The sequence below is a fragment of the Trachemys scripta genome, chromosome 1 (assembly GCF_013100865.1).
Source record: "Trachemys scripta elegans isolate TJP31775 chromosome 1, CAS_Tse_1.0, whole genome shotgun sequence".
NCBI classification, from domain to species: domain Eukaryota; kingdom Metazoa; phylum Chordata; order Testudines; family Emydidae; genus Trachemys; species Trachemys scripta.
In genome coordinates this window covers 101,555,355-101,568,116 of record NC_048298.1, presented here as the reverse complement: position 1 = coordinate 101,568,116, position 12,762 = coordinate 101,555,355, and the positions used below count along the sequence as shown (strand labels likewise).

General features: G+C 44.3%; 1 protein-coding gene across 1 annotated transcript in view; it reads right to left on the bottom strand.

Annotated features, from left to right (window-relative positions):
- The window catches only part of TMEM178B (transmembrane protein 178B), a 324,432-nt gene extending 312,875 nt beyond the window's left edge, over nt 1-11,557 (bottom strand). The window contains exon 1 of the mRNA XM_034779586.1: nt 10,664-11,557. Coding sequence (XP_034635477.1) covers nt 10,664-11,045 — 382 coding nt within the window. The 5' untranslated portion in view covers nt 11,046-11,557. The remainder of the gene's footprint in view (nt 1-10,663) is intronic.
- Nucleotides 11,558-12,762: the final 1,205 nt, after the last annotated feature.

Below are 12,762 nucleotides of genomic sequence, written 5' to 3'. Positions count from 1 at the left end.
TGGTAATGAGAGCCATACAAGTACCTCAAATAGATAATTTGTGCTGGATCACCAGCTACTGTGGTTCAGTGCGCTCCATTGAAATCAGTGCAGCAACCCTAATTTGCACCAGATGAGAATATGGCCTTTAACTTTTAATTTTCTTTCTTTAGTCAGTTTCTGTTACAATCTTTACATTATTAAACTGCCCTGGGGCAGAAAGGGGTGGCATCTCAGATGGGTTTTTATGAAATTTCTTTATTTAAAAAGAAGCCTTCATACATTCAAAAGCAAGTATTAATTATTGAAGCAATTGGGTCAACACCATTCATATTTAAGCTGAAGGATTTTGTTCAAATCTCTCTGTTTGCATGATAGAACTAGAAGGAGCCATTCTGCTCCATCAGATACAGTCAAACTGTGTTAAGGTGGCTTTTTTTTTAAAAGATGTTTAATTAAAAGATCCAATAAACTGCAGATCTGCTTGCCATTAAATATGGCCAGCTTGCATTTTCACAATGACTAATGATTTTGGATGCACTGATTTTAGGGTGGTAATTTGAGGCACCTTAAAAGGACCTGTTTCCAAAAGGTTCTCAGGACTTTCTGAAAACCAGGTCCCTTTAAAGCATCTCATGTTGGGCACCCAAAAATTGAAACACCCAAAATCACTAGTCACTTTTGAAAATGTAGGCTGGATTTGTATTTATCTTTAATGTTGTTTGCACAGTAGACTTCAGTAATCAATTGGCTGATTGGTCCTAACTTGACACCAGCTACTGTTATCAGATCTGGGAAATCCTCCAGATGCTAATAACTCTGCTCTCTTCATTTTGTCCAACCCAGTGGATGTGGCTGAGTTTCCTTCTCAGTGTATGGTAGTGGTGACACAGAGGTAAAGCAGCTGGCTAAGACCCAGTCTAGGGAAGACTGAGGTGATGTTGTTGGGGGAAGCAACTGGAGGAGATTGTAAAGATTCTGTCAGCCCCTCTGACTGAAGGTGGGTGGCTGCCAGTTTTCAGTCATGTTAAATTCTCATCACCCTTTCTCCCTGATGTGAACTTTGCTATAAGCACCCAGGCCTTTGTAACTTGAAGGCATTACTGCAATGCGCTCTACACGAGGGTACCCCTTAAATCAATTCGGAGACTGAAGTGGGTACAGAAGACAACATGTAAGGATCCAGGAGTGAGGGCCCCCAGTTTCAGCTGTGGGACTCTGGGTCTCTGACACACTGTTGTCGCCAGCAGGGGAGACAGACAAAGCAGCACCTCATTAATCCTGGAAGGTCAGGCCCCACAGGAAGTCCTGTTAGGGCTCCCAAGGCTTGGGGTCACCTGATTGGCTTGCACCTACTACTTAAACCAGGAAGTCACCCAGGTGGGAGGTCCAAGCAACTGTGCAGACTCCTTGTTGCTGCCACATCGACCTTGCTCTTTGACTGACTCCTGCAATCTGCCTCCAACTCCGTTCCTGGTTCCTGCTCCATTCCTGTGCTGTTTCTGGTTCCTGCCTTCCTCCTGCCCTCATTCCCAATTCCTTCCCTGCTCCATTCCTGCCCCTTGCCTTGTCTCTAATTTCTGCCCCATTCCTCACTCCTGACTAGTGGCTACCAATTCTGGCTCTGACCTTTGGCTTGATTCTTGACTGTGGCTCGGACTCCTGGTTCCTGATGCTGGCTCTTGCTTTTGGCACTGTTCCTGGCCTCTGAGTGCCATTGCCATGACCACTGGGCATGACCGCCGCTGCTCCAACCAGTAGATCTGACCCCTACAGCCTGGCTCCTAACACAGCAGTCCACTTGTTAAGCAATGAGTCTCATCATGATCCCATGATGGCAGCATTCCAGAATCTGCACTGGTTGGCTGGCAGTTTCTGGGTGGAGTTTAAGATGTTGGTCCTGGCCTATCAAGTCCTAAGTGGCTTGGAACCGGCCTACCTGAGACACTGTGATCAGTAGAGGCACCTGAGCTACAGGAGAGTTGGTATACGAGAGAAGAAGTTGCTGGCATGGCCTCTCAACCCTTTAGTTGAAAATAGCCTGAATTTGTTCATCTGTAAGTCAAGCTGAAAAGTTCATTATTTATTATCATCATTATTATTATTTTATTATTATGATAGCACCTAAAGGCTCCAATTGAGATCCAGGCCTGGTTGTACTAGGCACTGTATAAATACATAGTGAGAGACGGTCCCTTACAATCCAAGGGTGAAATTCTGACCACATTAAAGTCAATGGTAAAACCCCTACTGACTTTAATGGTGGGTGTACAGAATTTAATTCCAAATAGACCAGACAGACAACTCCATGTTGATGATTCTTAGCCGCACATTTCCTCACCCTCACAGGTTTTCGACCTGCAGCCCTGGTTCAACTCTCCCACTCACCAAAAGGGTCACACGCTTGATTTGGTCTTTACCAAGCATTACTTTCATTATTTCTCTGGTCTTTCCGTTTCTCTGTCTAATGATCACTTGGTTCTTCAGCATCACCCATCCCCTCTCTCCTTCCCATCCCCACCCCCATACACCCCGTCCCTTGGCCATTTCATGACTTCTGGACCATCACTGCTGCTGCTCTGTCAGCTGTTCTCAGCCTTCTCCTTCCTGCCCTCTCTTTCCTTTCTCCCATGGATATGGTCATTGAGAGTCTGTATGCTTCACTGTCCTCGACCCTTGACTTCTCCCCTCTCTCCTATCGCGAGGTCTGCCGTGCCATCCCCTAGCCCTAGACCACCCCCAATATCCACTTCCTCTGCTCCTTCATGTCCTTAGCAGAAATCCTGTGATGAGGATAACTTCTTCTATTACAAACTCATTCTCTCCTTTTTCAGTTCTGCCATCTTCCTAGCTAATGTCTCCAACTTAATTGAATCCCACACCTACAATCCTAGTGCCTTTTTGAGACCTTTGACTCTTTCTTCAAATCCGCCTCCCCTGCTGCCTTGACTTCTGTCTCCACAAAAGATCCCATGAATTTCTTTCAAGAAAAAATGGACAAAATACAATGTAACCTTCCCCTCCCATCTACTCTTCTTTCTCCCCTCCCCCTAGAACTCTCTTCTCCTTCTCAGTCACAGATGCAGGAGTTTTTCATTTGCTGTCCTCCTCTCACCCCTCCATTTGCCCCTGTGACTCCATCCTCTTTCCCGATCTCCCTTATGCCCACTTTCATTCCCCTACTTTATTCATCTTCTTAACTTCTCACTCTCTGTATTCCCCAATTAAAAAAAAAAAGGACCAACAAAAATGCCACGTTGGCTAAACATCAGAGTAAAAGAGGAGGTTACAGGCAAAAAATCATCCTATAAAAATTTGAAGTCAAATAATAGTGAGGAAAATAGAAAGGAGCATAAACTTTAGCAAGTCAAGTATAACAGTATTATAATGCAGGTCAAAAAAGAATTCGAAGAGCAACTAACTAAAGACACGAAAACTAACAGCAAACATTTTTTAAGTACATCAGAAGCAGGAAGCCCACCAAACAGGCAGCGGGGGCACTGGATGATCAAGGTTTTAAACGAGCACTCAAGGAAGACAAGGCCATTGCAGAGATGTTAAATGAATTTTTTGCATTGGTCTCCATTGCAGAGGATATGGGGGAGATCCCTGTACCTGAGCCATTCTTTTTCGGTGACAAATCTGAGGAACTCTCCCAGATTGAGGTGTCAATACAGGAGGTTTTGGAACAAATTGATCAAATTAAATAGAAATAAGTCACCAGGACCAGATGGTATTTACCCAAGAGTTCTGAAGGAATTCCAATATGAAATTACAGAACTACTAATTGTGGTATGTAACTTATTGCTTAAATCAACCTCTGTACCAGATGACTGGAAGATAGCTAATGTAACACCAATTTTTTTTAAAGGTTCCAGATACTATACTGGCAATTACAAGCCAGTGAACCTAACTTCAGTATCAGGCAAATTGGTTTAAACTATAATCAAGAACACAATTTATCAGACACATAGATAAACATGATATGTTGGGAAAGAGTCAGCACAGCTTTTGTAAAGAGAAATCATGCCTAGCCATTCTATTAGTGGGTGTCAACAAGCATGTGGACAAGGGTGATCCAGTTGAGTACTTGGACTTTCAGAAAAACTTTGACAAGGTCCCCTCTTCAGAACAGAAAATGTAAAATACTGCATGCAGGTCTGGTTGCCCCATCTCAAAAACATATATTGGAATTGGAAAAGGTACAGCAAAGGGCAACAAAAATGATTAGGGGTACGGAACAGCTTCCATACGAGGAGAGATTAAGAAGACTGGGACTGTTCATCTTAGAAAAGAGATGACTAAGGGGGGGATATGATAGAAGTCTATAAAACCATGAGTTGTATGAAGAAAATGAATAGGGACTATATAACACAAGAACCAGAGGTCACCCAATGAAATAAAGGTTTAAAACTAACAAAAGGAAGTACTTCTTTCACATAACGCACAGTCAACCTGTGGATCTCATTGCCAGGGGATATTGTAAAGGCCAAAAGTATAACTGGATTCAAAAAAGAATTAGGTAAGTTCACGGAGGATAGGTCCATCAATGGCTATTAGCCAAGATGGTCAGGGATGCAACCCCAGGCTTCAGATGTCCCTAAATCTCTGACTGCCAGAAGCTAGGACTGGACAACACTTGAAATTTCCCTGATCTATTCATTCCCTCTAAAGCATTTGGCACTGGTCAGTGTCGGAAGACAGAATACTAGATTAAATGGACCATTGATCTGACCCAGTATGGCCGTTCTTATATTCTGGTTCTTTGCTCTTCACAGAAGCATGCTTTTGTCTTTCCTATCTAAAATAATCCACCCTTGACCCCACTTGCCTCTCTAACTAATACTGACCCATTTTCCTTCTCCCTTCTGTCTCTAAACTCATTGAGCACACTGTTTATGATTGCTGTCTGGAGTTCCTCTCCTCCAATTCCTCCTAGACTCTCTTTAGCTTGGCTTCTGCCCTTTGCAGTCCACTGAACACACTCTCACCAAAGTCTCTGAGAACTTCTTCCAAGTCAAAGCCAGATCCACTACTCCATCCTCATCCTCCTTGACCTGATAACCCACCTTTGAACATCATCAACAGTGCTCTTTTTTTTTTGAAATCTTATCTTCCCTTGGCTTCCATGACTGTCTTCTCCTGGTTCTCCTCCTACCTCTTTAATCATTCCTTCAGCCTGCCCTTCGGAAGATCCTCATCTTCCTCCTTTTCCTCTAACTTTCTATGGAAGTTCCACAGGGCGGTCCTTCATCTCTTTTTCTTCTCCCTCTATCCCTTATCTATGGGCGAGCTCACCTGCAAACACAAATTCAGCTACCATCTCTATGCTGATGACTGCAATGGGAATTGTGGTGCTCTAGGGTGAAATTCACTCCCCTTCAGAGACCCAGCACAAAGCCTGGGCATAACTTATGGTGAGGCATTGCTTTAAGTAAAGTTACAGCTGAACCTTGTGGGTATGTACCCTACACGGCTCTCTACATGCCCAAGCAATGCCACCCGTCTACACTGCTGTTTTTAGCAGTATAGTGTCCCACTGTCTCCCCACTGCCAGAGCCTTTCCTCGCCACAGAAAAGGCTCCAGCAGCAGGGAAAAGGTCCGGCAGCTCCCTGCTGCTGGAGACTTTCCCCACCACAGGGAAAGACCCCGGTAATGGGAAAAGGCTTTGGCAGAGGAAAGCAGTTGGGAAAGGCTCCAGCAGCTCTCCACTGATGGAGCCTTTCCCTACTGCCTCACCCTGCCAGAACCTATCACTGCTGTGTGTTAGCTACAGACCGCAGCATGGACCCAGCCTGCCTTTCACCACAGTGCGTAGCTACACGTACACAGCATGCCGCCGCCAGTGGTGTGCAGTGTAGACGTAGCCTTAAGTAGTTCCTTAGCAGTGCATGGGCCTTGTGCTGGACATGTGCACAAGGACAACTTTAACCTTGGAGGAGACTTGAAGGTGCTTGCAGTCCTGAAATCAATGGAACTTTTGCCACTGACTTCAACAGGAGCAGGATTAAGCCCTCAGTGAGGTCCACTTCATAAAGATGGAGTAATAGGATAATTGTTTTGAAATAAAATATCATTAGATTGCTTTAAATTTATGAAGAATCCGTGAAAAACGAATGTCCTTATTCACCTGGCAAAACACTGATTTAAAAAAAAAAAGTCAATTTCAAAGAACTGCAGGATACTGCAATTTTTTTAACGGACATAAATCTTTCTACTCCTATACATACCCGCAGTAGCTGCTCATCAGACTTTTCCAACTGCCTATAAATAATCCCTAGTGACCGCTGGAATGGTCTTGTTATGCCTTTCTCATTCAGTTGTGCCATGCATCTGACAAATCTAAACACAGAGTACCTTCATTCCAGAATCCTTGCACATTATTTGCTGTGGAGTTAGCCTGCATGGGAATTAGATTTTCTTTTTGTTTCTATGTTGGCATGGGATAAAAATACTCACAATAAAGTGTTTAAAAAATAGGACTTAATATGACTGCTGTGTATCTTTGGGGGCAAAAAATTAAGGTTATTGCCATATTTTTCTATAACTGGATTCCAGTGGCAGCAAGCGGAGACCATACCAGACAGTTTTAATTGGCAGTCTTCCAAACACATGATGAAAGGTCCTCTGAGTAGTAATTGTCTAAGTGGAATGATCTCAGGTTATTGTGTAACTTCTTCATATGTGGTATTGTAGCTTTATTATGAAATGATTTAATCTTTTTTTTCCCCGTTCTTGTTTCCCTTACTGATCAATACAGAGGGAGCTTCCAAAGTTGCCATCTGATACAGACTCAAGAAGCTCTGTTTTCCTTTTGGGTTATTATGAGTCAAACACAATAGGATGTAATCTGATTACTGCAAAGGCAGGAAATAAACTCCTCCCTCTCCCAACCATGTACCACACTGAATTGACAGTTCTGTGCATTAAAGGTCTTTGCTTGCTGGCTTGTTTTTTGCTTTCCACTAGAGAATCATTACTGAAAGATGGACCACTGGTCCAAGATGGTATAGTGACTCCTAAGTTCAAAATGAGTGCAGCAACAGTGCTGTAAAATTCATTCTTCTTGGAAGAAACCTAGATTATTCAGCTGAATTAAAATGAAGTTAATTTCCTGCTACTTAGACACTAGAAAGGCTTTCAAGATCAATGGTAAAATCCTGGCCCCACTAAAGTCAATGGGAAAGATTAAACCCCAAGACAGAACAGAATCAGAGGCCCAAACACTTACTCCCATAAGTAGGCCTTACTCCCAAGAGTGGTCCTATTGAATCCAATGGGACTATTCATGTAGGGGGGAGGGATAGCTCAGTGGTTTGAGCACTAGCCTGCTAAACCCAGGGTTGTGAGTTCAATCCTGGAGGGGGCAACTTAGGGATCTGAGGCAAAATCAGTACTTGGTCCTGCTAGTGAAGGCAGGGGGCTGGACTCGATGACCTTTCAAGGTCCCTTCCAGCTCTAGGAGATAGGATATCTCCATATGCAATATTTGGAGCTGCAACCTGCATTGATTTAAACAATTCATAAATAGGCACACTGGCTGAAAATGACATTTGTGCAGAGGGGCAACACAAGGTTGGTGCACCACTTAAATGCTCCAAATGGTTTTACATGGTGCTGGCCCTCTGCCCAAGGGGAGATTTCACCAGTAGTGCATATGCAGCCCACTTGTGGTATTTGACTACTGCAGGCATAGTAAGGTCATTCAGAATCCTTCATGTTCACACATGGCATGCTGAGCCCAGCTCCTACACACTCAGTTTCTACTACCGGAGGAGATTCTGTGATGAGAGATTAATCATCCAAGGATCATGAATATGTCAGAGTGCCTCATTTTGGACCCAACACTGTTCTCTACACCTGACAGCAGTGGAAAATATACTTACACCACATCCACAATATTACTACAGAACCTAGAGAAATGCAGGAATCTCTGCCCTCAGGACATGGAACTGGGACACTATTTGGTTGCCCATATAAGGATGGCCTATACACATATATATATTGAATACCTTTTGCAGTGATAGCTGGATGCAAAGATTTTTAATGGAGTTTTAAAAAAATTACTTTATGGTAATAAGTAAAGTCCTTTAGTTCTTTGATATTTTTGTATCATATATAGATATCATATAAAGATAGTTATACTGTAGCATGATGATTGAGAATTTATTTTTGAGTAAGGTAAAGCTTCACATTCCTAAGTTGTCGTAATCTTTACTTTTCTGTGTTTTAATTCTTAAAGTTATAAGGCAATGCAACCCCCTATTTTTAAAGATAATGAGCAAGTATTACGCTGCATAATGACTCAGAGTTGTTATATAGATGTATCCTCAATCAAAATAATCCCCCATTTCACTGTAATATTGACACTTGCCTTAAAAGAACCTCCCTCCTTTTACCTCTCCCTCTTCACCCACACAGAAAAAGCTAAAGGTGTATTGCAAAGCTTCAGAAGATAAAGACAAAATATTGTTTAAGCTCACAAATCATGCAACAATATACACCCAATTTTCAAACCAAATGGCAACCAATTGCATGCATATAATTATGCAACCCCCTACCCAAATTGCAAACACAAATCTGATATTTGTGCACAAACATTGACAATTGCCTGGCTGGCCCTGGCGTACTCATATATCCAATCTGCAGGCATGCATTGGGTACTTGAGTCCATAAATTAGGCACCTGCCTCCGTTTGAATATCTGCCTCAATATGTTTAGGCTAAACTGATCACACACGAAAAATTAAAACTAGATCTTCCAAAAATCAACTCTTTCTGCAAATATTTATCTGCCTGAGGTTATGGCTGTGTGTTCCACCATCACTAACACCTAAAACAGTGGTCCTTACAGTGGTTCAGATGTTAAGTGATTTCAACAGCTCTATTAGGGGAAACAGATTCCTCAACTTAGGACGTAGCGGGCAGGCAAAAGGAGGACTGATTTTCATATATTTTGTTTTAAAATGAAATGCATTTATAATCTTTTAAACTACATTTTAAATAGACTTAGTATTTGTGAAATTTGCTGGAGACTGAAATTCACTATTTATCCTTATACCAGGCAGAGCACACATTATAGTGCAAGCAATCCCTGCACTGTCACACCATTATGCCTCAACCCTGACCTGGAGGGATTAAAGGACTCCTTGGCTTCACAGCTGTGACTGCCAATCAGGGTGCCAGACGCGATGACAGGTTTTGGATGTGGTCATTTGTCCATTACAAAATGGACTGAAGCCTCCAATCTATTTCACATAAACGACTGAACAGCCACCACATAGTAATGACTTGCTCACTAACAGCCTGGGCTAGATTTGAACTAGCAATCTAGAGGTGAAAGGCTCCATATTTCATTACGCATTTGTACTTCGTGTGCCTATGTGGTGTTATTAACCTTTTGCGGTTCACTTTTAAAATAAACAGAAGTAAACTCTATATTCATAAATGTGATTAGCTCCTTTGATATTTCTGCATGCAGTATTTGTAAAGGGGAGTAGGACAGGCAAAGAGAATCACTAGAATTTTGGATAGCTAATATATTTAAAACACAAGTGATTTTAAAGTGTATAAGAAGCAATCAATTCATTTTGGGGAAAATATACTGATAGGTAATCCTCTGAATTCATCATAAGGACTCTGGTGAGAAAGGATGTTTTGTTGTAGGGAATAGCATCATGGGACCAGCAAGGATGCTGTAATCCTCAACTGGAACCCTAATCATCTTGCAAAAACATCCATCTTTTTTGAAGGAATGTTTAACTTAGTTGGTGTTTGTACACAGCTGTTTGTGCTGCGCTCTGGATCAAAGAACCGTTCAAGGCAAATTAACCATCATCCTCACCAATTCCTCAGAAAAATAAAACAAGAACAGCACAATGATGCTACTGGCAAACATCTGTGTCTCCTTCTTGGGAGAAAACCATTCCTCTTCAGACCCTTCTTGATGAATCAGTTTTGGCACAGTGAACATATTCCAGAATCTGGATTGGAATAAGCAGCAAGCAGGCTGTATTCTCTCTCTTGCTCTCTGGCATTTCCCTTTGTTTATTCCCATTTTCAATGTTAGAGCAAGCCTGTGTGTTTAAGGCAAATTGTGTAATTGGGAGCTAATGTTGAAATTTGATGTGGCAATCAGGAATAGTGAAATACACACATGTACAGCCAGGGTAACAAAACAAACAAAAACTGGGCTGGGCCAGCAGGGTCAAATGAAGACTTTTCTAATCTGCGAATTATTAATATTGTTTACTCCTCCAGGCAGGTGCTCAGAGGGCAGCCTTATGAAAACCTTAGACAGAGAGACAGATTACCCTCCCTGCAAATATGTAATCATGCCATTCTAGACTCCCTCCCCTTCAAGTCTCAGTAACAGAGAACTGGACACCTTGTACCAAACGGTTAAGCAATGGTTTGTGAGATTACACACTTCAGAACCTTAAACTGCAGAATCCCCATTGCAAAGAGGGGTCCATGGCTGGGAATGTTCGCTCTGCTATGTTAGATAGTGGGAACTAGCGGTGCTGCCGTACCCACTGGCTTGAAGTGGTTTCCATTATACACATGATTTACAGTTTGGTTCAATGGCTCTGGGCACCCCCGCCATACAAATTATTCCAGCACCCCTGTCAGGCGCTGTAACTCAGCCCAGCTCAGCTCATTCATTTTGCAAAGCGGGCCTTACCTTTGGCAATCAGCTCCTCCAGTTCTTGGTCGAAGCCCAGTCTGTGGCATTTCCTCCAGAGCCCCATGTTGGTTGAGTTGTACTGTCTGTTGCACTCATCGGCGGCGCTCATTGCAAAGAGCTGCCTCCTGTTCCTTGCCAAGAGGAGTTTCCCTTCCCAGCGGTCCAACCTAGATCTGCTGGCCCTCAGAGGCAGGTTGTTGTTGGAGTTGTAAATGAAGCCAGGGTCGTTTCTCCTGGTGGTGAAGCTTTTGCACCTCTCTCTGTGCTTCCTGGCGTCCGTTTCATACCAGTGGTCGGAGCAGATTGCCACCGCCAGCATGCCCAGGGCACACAAAGCTAGAGAGAGGCCAGCATAGAGCAGTAACCTTCCCGCAGCCATACCTCAGCTTCACAGCAACACCATGGACATCTTCACAACAGGCAAAGCCCTTCCACGCGAGACCCCGCGGAAACCTCCAGGAGCAGCTGCTGGGAGTCACTTGACAGCGCGTCTGCCTTCAATGTCAACAACTCGGGCGGGTTCACATCCAAGCCGCCGGAGCCTGGAAAAGCTCTACGAAGTTCTGGCCTGGAGGCAATCCTGGAGACTCACCCCCTTCTCTTATGGCTCCACTCTTCCAGCGCAGAGCATGTCAAGTGCAGACCCGGCGAAGAAATCTGAAAAACAGAGGAGTGCCTGTACAGAGGTGTGTGCCCCCCGCTGCATGGGCATGGAAGGAGTCTGGGGGTCAGGGCAAGGAATCTTCCCTTGCAGTGTCCTGAAGGCTCTGGCCGTAAGATCGGTCCACTAAGCTCTTTCGATCTGGCCAGCTGACGAAGACAGAAGGGTCCCTTTAATATCAGCGTGTGACCTGTAACATCCCAAGAGCACAGGGCTGGAGAGGAAAGTTCAACGGCAGCAGTCACAGCTATCCTGGTTGCAAGAATCAATGACTTGCCTTTTCTTTGTCAGTAGCCCGACAAGCGCATCAGCTGGTTGGCTGGATGGTTAGGGTCGGGAAGGGGAGGTGGGGAAGAAATGTGTTGTTTTAATTTCAATCCCTGGTCTGGGGGGGGGGGATCCCTCCACCCCTAATTAGCGATCCACACTCGCAGGCGTCTTTCCATTAGCAGACTGCATGTAGGTGTGCAGCCAGTGACATCTTTGTTTCAAAACCACCTCCGCCTCTGTCCCAGCCTTGCCATTCACTAGGTTTGTTTTGTTGTCGGTGGTGCTGTCATCAAGGCAACGTAATGGATCAGTTTCTTCCCTTGACTGGCTGAAGCTGGAGCGCAGCGACTTACCCACCGCACCGGGGTTCTGCTCTCATCCACAGTAACGCAGCAGCCCCGCCGGTGCCCAGGGCTCAGCGTGAGGCGGCTGGAGGATGAGGGTTGGAAGAGATGCAGGATTCAGCACCATGGACCGTGCCAGCTTCCTTCAGGCAGCAATGAAAGCAGTCCTAGACCCCAGCCTTTTTTCCCTCGCGTTCCCCTCCTGTTGTTGCAAAGAGTCCTTTTTCATCGGGGCTTCAATTCGTTGGGCAAGGTTTTCCTAATACATAGGCACGTTCCCCATCTGCAAAATGAAGGCAGGCAGGCAGGCAGGGCTAGGGCTGATTAAAAGGATGGTAGGGAAAAAACAACCAACCTAAGAGGGGGGGGGGAAGGAAAACAGCCTCTAACAGTTGTCAACAGCTTTCGGTCTGCACCATTTCTCTGACATATGGCCTGATCTCCACACAGGAGCCAAGATCACTAGCTCAGCAGCTTCCTGCGATTCCTATCCCCAGCCTCAGCAGTTATATATTCAGACATTTTTTTTTTGCTTAAATTTCCATTCCCTTCTTTTCTAACGGGAATAACTCACCCATCTCGCCGAGATCGGGAGCAACAGAAGGCGAGCTGGAGTCCGCGAGCTTTAAAAATCTCATTTCACCGTGTTCAACCCAAATAAGAGCGAATCCAATCTTCTGTACACCTGGGAATCATTCCTTGTTCAAACACTGAGCCCTGCAGCCTTGGCTAAAGCCTACAGACAGAGAATACAGAGCACTGAGCCAAAAGCCAGTGATGTCACCCATGCAACGTGAGACTCATTTCTTATTTCTCTAGCC